Below are 11,123 nucleotides of genomic sequence, written 5' to 3'. Positions count from 1 at the left end.
ATATTTAGCTCAAAAATACCCCTCCCTTAACGAAATTAAATTATTTCAATTATTTCGTTAATTTATATAAAATTCATCATTAATTTATATTTCGTTAATTTTTTAAGTGAAAATTTATATTTCGTTAATTTATATTTCGTTAATTTCTTTAAAGATTAAAAATATGTAAAGTGAAAATACCTTTTTAGAATAAATGTATGTTTATTTTCCAAATCAAATTCAACCAATTTATATCATAATTCAAATATTTTTTTTCGTTATCTTATTTTCAAAATAAAAAAAATACTTTCATGTAAAAAAATTAAAGTATTAGGGTTAAAAAGCTAAAGTTAGGGTTTAATTCAATCGAAATAATTTAATTTTGTTGAGGAGAGGGGTATCTTCCTTTTATCCAATCAGTTTTCTTTCTTATTTTATTATTAAACAACACAAGATAATAAATAACATTGAAAATATAGAATTAGATATACATTACAGTACAGATAGGATAAATTATTATACAGAAATTTGTAACTCTGCAATTACTACAGGATAAAATAATTAATGAATATATCTTACGAAAAAAGTAAATCATTAAAAGATATATTTTGTAGTAGTTTGTTTTAGCCTTAGTAGTTTTTGCATATTTTTATTAAGAAATTCTATGTATTTTATATCTTTATTTTCCTTGTATTTGTCTATATTTATTTTTATCTTTTTTTCTAGTAACTGTATGTTTCTTATATCTTTTTCTAAAAATTCTATGTAACTTATCATCGTAACTATTTGTAAGAGTAGTTAGGTAGATATGGTATATAATTTACTCTAGTCATGTAATATTTACCAAAGGCTTTTTCTAATATGATTTTTCTTATATCTGCTACTTTTATATCTCTAAGTGCATAGAATTTAATGTTAAAACTAGCAATATGTAATATGTGTTATATAGATGAATATACTTGCGCATTTAAAGAATATTATTACAAAGGAGCATATAGTATAGAAGAAAGTAAAGAAATAAGAAAATTATATTTTAATAAATTACCCGAGCCATTTAGTTCATGCGCAAGTATATTCATCTATATAACACATATTACATATTGCTAGTTTTAACATTAAATTTCTATTTGTATCTTTTTCTTCATCTTGTTCTTCTTCTATTGTTGTCGTACTACCAAATTCATCTTTTATAGCTGTTTCATATTTTTTTAATAATTATATAGGGGTTAGTTTAGTTGTTGTTGATGATGTTCCTTCTATAGGTTTATTAGTTTTTAATACGTTTTTGCTATTTTCAGTTAAATTTGAATAAATTCATTACATCTTATTACTTTTATGTTAGTTGTGTGGCATTAATGAGCAAGTAGTAGTAATTAAGAATAATTTTAACGCTTCACCAGAAATACAAGTGCGAGGTAAAAATAAATCAGTATGTACGGACAATTTTCAGAGACTGGAATATGTTTAAATTAAATGTGAAAAATCAGGATAATAATGTGCTACTTTATTATCTTTGCCTTAAATATGTGAATATCTTACGCAACCAATTCTTGGAAAATTTGAAGGATTCTTCAATAACCTTTCAATATTATTATCTACTCCCTCCATTTCAAAATAATTTACTCATGTTAACTTGACATTTTTCTTAAGGAAAATATTTATTAGGAGTTAATTTCATCAAATTTGTTTGATTAATTATACTTTGAAAATATAAATTTGAGTATTTACACTTTATGTAGTTTTTAATGATAGAGATAGTATTGAGTAAATTCCCCAGATAGTCATCCATGTTAGGGAAATTGCTTATAAATATCATTTTTGTTTCATTTAGGACAAGAATATCACCCAACTCTTTCTATTATCCTTAAAATATACTTAACATCTCAAAAACTTTCTCTCTCCTACTTGAAATGTCACGTCATTAAAAATTCTTTTTTTATATAAATAGATCTATTTAACTTATCAAACTTATTTAACAAAAGTTTTTATCCTATTTCTTTTTTTTTTTTAAATTACACATGATATATTAATCATTGAAGATTAATTTAATTACACAAAAGCTTGAATTAAGATTAATTTAATTATACAAAAGCTTGAATTATTTTATTTGATATGTACTTTTCAAAGTTTCTTTTATTTATTTATTTATTTATTTATTTATTTATTTATTTCACCACTTAATTATATTTAAAACTCAAGTACTTATAAAAATTGGTACTCATTTAATTTTTTTTTGTTATTTATTTTATGTATTAAAGATTCTTAAAATGTAAAAGAAATAAAAATGATGGGTTTTTAGTTTAGACATTAAACTTATTATTTATATGAGAATAAAATAATAAAATTCACATTTTTGGATTATACAAAAGAATTTTTGGATTAATATAATTCAAAGATATTATATTACCTTCAAATATAGAGTAATAGAGAATAAAAAAATATAAGTTATTCTTTAAAAATATTGATGACAAACCTACGATATTTTTTGTTGCCAAACGAAATTCAATAAGAAAATTTTAATATGTATTATTACTTGAAAAATTTAATTTGGACATAGATTACTTGAAAAATTTTATGCAAGATAATTTTTGATGAATATATATAGTGAAAAGATGAATTTTTTTTAAAAAAATATTTTATAAGTATTTGCCCATAAATAAATCAAGTAAATCTGTAAGATAAGACATAAAAATTTTAAAAAAAATTATTATTTTTAATTTAATTTCTTTACTTTTTTTTGTGATGATTATATTTATATTTTATTTTATTATACAATTAAATGCTAATTTATATCCGTACTTCATTCTAAATTCATCAAAAGCAAAGAATAATTGAGTAATATTTTAAAAATTCATTTGTAATAGTACTGAAGAAGGTATCATTTTGTTAATATTTCTTAAAAAAAATATTTGTTTCAAGACAACATAATTTTTCTTTCCTTCAGAAAATGCAATATTATTCTTTTATTCTCATATAAATAATAAAACTTAATGTCTAAAATATGAAATTCATCGTTTTATTTCTTTTACGTTTTAAGAATTTTTAGTATATAAAATAAACGACAAGAAAAATTATTGTACTAATTTGTATAAGTACCTGTATTTTAAAACTATTATTACGTGGTGAAATAAATAAGGAAATAAAATAAATTTTGAAGAGTACATATCAAATAAAATAACCCAAGTTTTTGGTGTAATTAAATTAATCTATTAATATGTCATGCATAAATATTTTAAAAAAGGAATTAAGATAAATCTTTAGTTAAATAAGTTTGATAAGTTATACATTTATCAAAAACAAAGAAGAAATTTTAAAGACATACATTCCAAGTAGAAGAGAGAAAGATTTTGAGATGTTAAATATATTTTAAGGAAAATAAGAAAAGTTGAATAATATTTTTGTCCTAAATAAAACAAAAATGATATTTATAGACAATTTCCCAAACATGAGTGATCATTCAAGGAATTTACTCAAAAATAAATTAACCCTCTTTCCATTTAATAAGTTTGACAACTAATATGAGACAACTATTTTATTTTAAGGTAGACAACTACTCCTATAATGGGAGGGAGGTAGTAAGATGGAGGAAATCATGGTAGTAGCTTATTAATCTACACATAATACAATGGCGCATCATGCGAATACGGTTACTAGATAATTCAAATAAAAGTAACAAAAAAGTCAATAGCAAAATAACTAATGATAGCATAACTATAATCAATATCACTAATTGCAAAATAACTTATCTTCAAACTAAAAACCATTAATAATCAAATAAATTTATAGAAGAAAAGTTTAGAAGAAGAATAAAGACCAATGGTTAAACTTACATTAGCAAGTGAACCATCTGAAAGTCCAGAATTGCCCCTCCAAGAGATTCGCTGGTCAGGGGGTAGTTTCCCGGATCTCTGTCCTTCAAATAACAAAATGGACTTTTCAAGGGCATCTTTATAGTTGAAAACCCCTTGGGCAGTACTCAAAGACAAGAAGACAATGAGGCAAACAGAAACTTTCACTCTAAACGCCATAGAATACTTTTTTAGATTTGCCTAAAGTACAATTGGCTTGTTTAGAGTTAGTTAAAGAATTGATTAGAAACATAGACAGATGACCCTTTATATAGGACTCGAGGAATCCAATCACTGCACCGCAAATTAAGGCTTTTTCAATCAAGTGTCTTTTTCTTTATTGTCATTTCCCTTTGAAAAATAATTGAATTCCGTTTGAGTAAACATAAATGTAGTAACTATACTATACTATAGAAAGACGCGAAAAGGTAGTCCGTCCATGCCAAAAGGTAGCGCGGCTCCTTCTCTCTTAGAACTAGTTTAGTTTGACCAAGAATCTCAAGATGAGTGACCCAAACACTAAAAAGCAAATGAAAGTATTTGAAGGGAAAAAACTTAAAAAGGAAAGGAGGGAAAACATTAAACTCTCCAAATAACATAAAATGTGTTTTTTTATGTTTACATCAAATTAATAAATATAAAATAAATATTTTATTTCAATTTATATGAATTTTTCTTTTAGTCATTTAAAAAAAATATTATTTTTTATAATTTAATACTTCCTCCATCTTATATTAGTTTTCACTTTTCCCTCTACATGTCTCTTAAAAATCATAAATTAAATGGACAATTTTACTAATCCTTTATCCATTCCTTTGAAAAAGAATTATTTTTAAATTAATAAATTTGCTTAGGTTTTCAAAAAGAAATAGTTGTGGTGGTAAAATAAAAAAACTAATTAATTTTGTCTTGATTTGGTAAATGAACAAGTAATTTGAGATAGAGAAATCTTAGTAATTCAGTTTGTTAGCTACCTGAACTCCTCGGGAAAGGTTCGATTTTCTACCTTGTACTTCCTCCCTATTTCTCCTTTCCCTGCCCCCAATTATATATATATATATATATATATATATATATATATATATTTTTAAAAAAAGTAATTTGAGATAATTATTGATAATAAGATGAACAAGTAATATAAGGAAACATAGCAATTTAGCTTTAAACTGATTATTTATCTTGAATGAGATGATTTGTATAGTAACACGGGCTTTTGGGTTGTAGGTGACAAACGAGTTTTAAAATGAGGTGTAGGTGACACAAGTCTTAATTATTGAGTGGAAGTGACAATTACTTTATTATGGATTAAGAACGTTGGAGAAGTTTGAAAACAACCCACAAGTTTTTTAATTTATACTTTGATCCAAATGTTAGTTAATATAACAGGAAAGGGGGAAGGGGCGTTTCTCTCTCTTCTCATCCGTTGTTATTTTCTCTCTCTTCACAATTATTGTTGTTGTTGCTTTATTCAACATCTTCTGCTTTATTATCATCATCTTCTACTTCATTATCATCTTTATCTTCTTCGTGTCGACCATTGTTGTTGTTGTTATTACTGCTACTGCTGCTATCTGACTAATTTTTTAGGTTAAATTTTGTTTCCTACATCACTTTCCACTTTGGCATTACTTTATAGATGACTTTGGTAAGTAAGATTATAATTTTTATTCGAATTTGTCATCTAGGTACACAATTACTGCTGTTTTTCCAACAATGGATAGAACCCGATCATGAATCCAACATAAGTGCCCATAATTTAAACAGATCACTCATCTGATGCATTAGATGATTAATCTATTGCAACAGAAGATTTATTTGTTGCATCAGACTGATTATTTGTTGCATTAGATTGATTATCTATTGCATCAGACTGATTATCTGTTGCAACAGATGATTAGTCTGTTTGGAACAACACAAATCAGCCCTACCATAAACCCAACAGACAACTAATGTGTTTCAACTCTTGTTATTGCTACTGGATTCAAAATTATTCCTTACGTCCAATCATCGATATGTTTGTTGAAAAGATTATAGACAGAATGAAAATTAAATATTTCCTCCGTCTCAAATTATTCGTCCCAAATTTTCTCATTTTATTTGTCTTTTTTCATTAATCAAGAAGAGATAAAAAAAATTCATATTTTACTCTTTGCATTAATCACTTTTTCTTCAAATTAAAATATAAACATCATTTAATATGGGTATTATGATAAACTAGGTATGTTATTAATTATTTTTCTTAATCAATGTGTCATCTCAATTTGGGATGGGTTAATTTGAGATAGAGGGAGTATGAGTTAAAACGTCAAAGCCGTGCAACAGACTATTTATCTGTTGAAACAAACTAGTTATCTGTTGAAACAGACTGCATATCTGTTGCAACATATGAGTAATCTGTTTGAAACAACACAAATCAGCCCCTGCCACAAACCTAACAGATAAATCTTAAATATTGCTATTGCTACTGGATTTAAAATTATTCCTTACGTCCAATCGTCGACATATTTGTTGAGAAGATAATAGACAGAATTAAAATTAAATATGAATTAAAACATCAAAGTTGATCAAACATAATTTTTTTATTAAACTAAAACAAATTAAAATACATATACATAGACTTAAAAAGAAAGAAAGAAATAATCTAATTATTATTATCATCTTTGACATTATTATTATTATCGTCAGCCGGCCAATCTTCGATCGGCAGAAGCAGCGCCCTCCTTTTCCTGGGAATCTCCCGCAACATCCTTACTCTGACAGCAGCCTACTCCCACTGTATATCATAAACCCGTCTCTGCAGTTTCCGTACAGCGTCTCATAAAATAGCGACATTCCACACTAGATCAGCCATATCTAGAACACACACAAATTGACAAAAAATGCAAAAATAAAAGTACAAAAAAGAATCCGAAAGTAAAGTAATACAACACATATTACACAAAAAGTAAGAAAAAAACTTAATAGAGATGAAAAAGCTATCAATTCCTTGAAGAGAAAGTAATTGAAGGTGTAATATGAAAAATAATAGCAAGAAATAAATAGATATGTATAGTAGAATGAACGAACAAGGAGGGACCTAACCTATTTATAGAGGATTGAATTCGAATGAGTTAAGCAAAAAGGTGCGACTGTTCACCTCCATTTATTAATACTGGTGCTGTTTTTATTGAGTTGTGACAATAGATTATATATTTTTTGCATCAGTAACCCATCTGTGACAACAGATATACTATTTATTGCAACAAATCCACAATCTGTTGCATCAGATAATATATATCTGTTGTAACATATATCTTTTTAATAATCATCATATCATTATCTTTAATCCAAATCTAGTGACTTTTTTATTATATAAATTAAAAAAATAGATTTAAAAACAAAAAGGCGTGACTGTTCACCTCTATTTATTAATACTGGTGACTTTTTGATTACTGTGGAAAGTTATGACTTAATTAGTTATTTTCAGTAATCGTTTTTATTGAGTTGTGGCAACAGATTATATATCTGTTACTTCAGATAACACATCTGTGACAACAGATATACCATTTGTTGCAACAAATCTACAGTCTATTGCATCAGATAATATATTTATTGCAACATATATCTTTTTAATGATCATCATATCTTTTATCTTTAATCCAAATTTGATGATTTTTTTATTATATAAATTAAAAAGTAGATTTAAAAATGAAAAGCATGACTGTTCATCGCTATTTATTAATTACATTCAAACTGGTGATTTTTTTATTACTGTGGAAAGTTATGACTTTGTAACTCTAGGCTCATTACTTATCAAAAAACTTTGCGCGAGTTAGTGCACAAATCAAATGAGCTCAATCTCTTAGCCTTTCTGTTGATCGCTCTTCTCCAATATAGATGACAAGATATCCGCCATGCAGAAGTCTACACCGTCGCCAGAAATACTTGTCAGGGTGCAAGTCTTCAGAAGGCATCAACAGTAATTTCTTAATATCAAGTGATATTGAGAGATTACTAGTCATGCCTTCTCAAGACTTTCACTACAGCAAGAGTTTTTGCTGATGACAAGATATCTGCCACTCAAAAGTCTACACCATCAACAGAAATCTTGCCAGAGTGAAAGTCTTCAGAAGACATTATTAGTAATCTCTCAACATCAAGGAAGTATTGTACAAAAGTCTTCAGAAGATATTCAAAAATAAGGAAGTTCTCAGCAATGACTACACATAATTATGGCATCAACAACCTCACCAGATTCACTCCTAGTTCAAAAGAAAAGGAAGAAATATTTTCATTTACATTCGAACGAAAAGGCAAAAATATTTTCATTTGCATTTGATGTTTGAATGTAGATGAAAATATTTTTGCCTTTTCTTTTGAACTAGGAGTGAATTTGGTGAGGTTGTTGATTGTAATTATGTGTAGTCATTGCTGAAAACTTTCTTATTTTTGGATATCTTCTGAAGATTTTCGTACAAGACTTTCTTGATATTGAGAGATTACTAATAATATTTTCTGAAGACTTTCGCTCTGGTAAGAATTTCTGCTGACGGTGTAGACTTTTGCATGGAGAATATCTTGTCATCAACAGAAATTCTTACCGTAGCAAAAGTCTTGGGAAGGTATGACTAGGATTCTCTCAATATCACTTGATATTGAGAGATTACTGTTGATGCCTTCTGAAGACTTGCACCCTGGCAAGCATTTCTGGCAATGGTATAGATTTTTGCATGGCGGATATCTTGTCATCTATATTGAAGAAGAACGATCAACAGAAAGGTTAAGAAATTGAGCTTGTTTGATTTGTGCACTAACTCGGGCAAAGTTTTTTGATAGGGTAATGAGCTTGGAGTTACGTAACATTTGATAAGCTTGGTAGAGTCGGTTTAGATAGAACGTTACGTAACTCTTTGCTTATTAATTTATCAAATTTCTTAAAAGTTGGTCGAGCAAGATGAATTGATCAATGCTCTATAAAAGTAAGTTGTTCAACGGTAGGGACCACATCTTCAGTGTGCATCAACATATTATGACCTAAAAACACACACAGCAACCCTACATGTATCCTTTAAGGCTCCTAAAGAACGTGTTCTGAAGGGCTTCTGGAATGCCACAACTTCGAATATGGTGTTCCTGATCGATCTCACAAAAGATTAGGAGCTCTATACAAAATTTAAAGACAGCAACGACCAACTTGAATACAGAATCAACAAGCAGGAGGCAAACTTGAAAATTATCGAAATTCACATACTAGAGCAAGCCTCTGATCTTCTCAAAGATATGTTGAAAGCATACTAAGACTATAAAAAACAATCAATTATAACTATATTGCTAAAGAAGTAATAATACTCAATTTGCCTTTCAATCTCGTTTATGGTTCCGATCAGGTCAACAACAGTGGACTTAATCGGAACCATAAACAAGAAGGCATGGGATGCAATTTAAAATTTAGAAATTGCTGCCTTCACTTAGATTCCTTACTTTAACTACAGTTGCTGTTCGGAAGTTTTCTAGACTTACTGTACAAAATGTCAACCCTCGATTCCCTTAAGGCGGCTTTCTTGGTCGTCTGCAATTTTCTATCTAGGTGATAATCCCGACCACTCTACCTAGTCGCAGTTCCCTAGATGTAATGCCCCAAAATATCATCTCGAGATACCACACGGTGCCTAAGGCTACACGTAGCTTCAGGCTAACCCTTTAAGCCAAAACACTACCCTTAGGTTCCAACACAACAACATACACGCTACGCTTAGGATATATATATAAGTACATATCATATCATATCGCGCATGGCATGGAATATCGTTAGACTGTACATATATGGAATGTCTATACATAAACCAACCCAACAATACTCTAGTCTGACATAGCCTCTATACAGAAAAATCAACGAGCCATTGGGACAAATCCCTAACTGACTCAACAGACCAAAGGGATCACAAAACAACAGCACCAAAACTAGCAACTTGGTCCTTGAACCATGAGGACTCACCATTGAAGGAATGTAGATGCAACACTTGGATATCACTATCGCGGCTTCAGCTAAGCACTTGAACCTACATCATGGTAAGAATGTAGCCCATAGAGAAATATGTGGGTCAGCACAAGATACGTACTGAGTATGCGGGGGCACATGAAAAATATAAATAATATCATAAATTCCATAAAAATGTACATATGGACCATAATGACACACCTGGTGTAATACTTTGGGAAATTTTTCGTGAAATTTTGTGCGTAAATGTGTTGGATTCTATCTTCTAAAATGAATTATAAATTTTCCATATGGAATGTCTTAGATTATGATCCACTATTACGTAGAGTATCAAATAAGCTTTCCAACGATATGTGGATCATCCAAAACGGACACCCGACCGACGAGTTATGAACATTTCGATCGAACCATGAATAGTAGTGAACAGTAAAACGGGCAGAAAAAAGTATTGAGGCCTGGCGTATTTTTGATCCAACTTTAAATGATCATAACTCCTTGTATATAATGATATGGGTGATCTACTATATATCAACGGAAAGCTCTACTAGTCCTCTTTCCAATGAAATTAGTTTCATCCAATTTGTCTATCGAAGCAAAAAATTATGGTCAATCTACTTCAGCCTATCAAAATTGAATTTTTGGATCAACTTCAAACGATCATAACTCCTCGTACACAATGATCTGGGTGAGATACTATATATCAATAGAAAGATATGAAAGTCCTCTTTCTAATGAAATTGGTTTCATCTAATTTGGATATCAAAGTAAAGTGATATGGTTGATCTACTTCAAACTATCAAAATAGTCCACCAAAGGACAGATTCGAGAATTATTTGATTTTTTAGGGGCATTTTGGTCATTCCCCCTCACCCAAAATCTGTCCAAACCCTATATTAAAGCCTATTAGAAGAATTATATGTTATATTTCATCAAATTCCCTCAAAAAGAAAAACCTAAGATCCTACATCTAACTTCAAGAACCTCCAAAGTTCAGCATTAATTCTGCAAATCTATTCAAGATTCCAAGTTCCTAGTTCAAGAACTCCAAGAACCATCATTCAAAGGCACGATTAACATCTCAAAAATGAGTATCTATCTAAATTTCATCATTCAAGGTATGTGGAGTTTTTCAACAAGAACTCTCTTTCATTCTTGTGCCCAAAAGTAATTTTCTTTACAAAGGCATGATTTTTATTTGATTTTTACGAATTTAAAGCATGAACCCATATCTTATGATGATTATTATAAAATCTTAATGTTTATGATTTTGAAAGATGAAGTTACATGTGTGGAGATATAAAGCACGAATCTTGAACGAT

General features: G+C 28.8%; 1 protein-coding gene across 2 annotated transcripts in view; it reads right to left on the bottom strand.

Annotated features, from left to right (window-relative positions):
• The window catches only part of LOC107854632 (endoglucanase 3), a 33,402-nt gene extending 29,066 nt beyond the window's left edge, over positions 1–4,336 (bottom strand). The window contains exon 1 of one of the 2 annotated variants that reach the window (XM_047399043.1): positions 3,810–4,336. In XM_047399043.1, coding sequence (XP_047254999.1) covers positions 3,810–4,007 — 198 coding nt within the window. In that variant the 5' untranslated portion in view covers positions 4,008–4,336. The remainder of the gene's footprint in view (positions 1–3,809) is intronic. The other variant, XM_047399042.1, reaches the window with a different exon arrangement.
• Positions 4,337–11,123: the final 6,787 nt, after the last annotated feature.

The sequence above is a fragment of the Capsicum annuum genome, chromosome 11 (assembly GCF_002878395.1).
Source record: "Capsicum annuum cultivar UCD-10X-F1 chromosome 11, UCD10Xv1.1, whole genome shotgun sequence".
Classification (NCBI taxonomy): Eukaryota; Viridiplantae; Streptophyta; class Magnoliopsida; order Solanales; family Solanaceae; genus Capsicum; species Capsicum annuum.
This window is presented reverse-complemented; position numbering and strand designations above follow the sequence as displayed.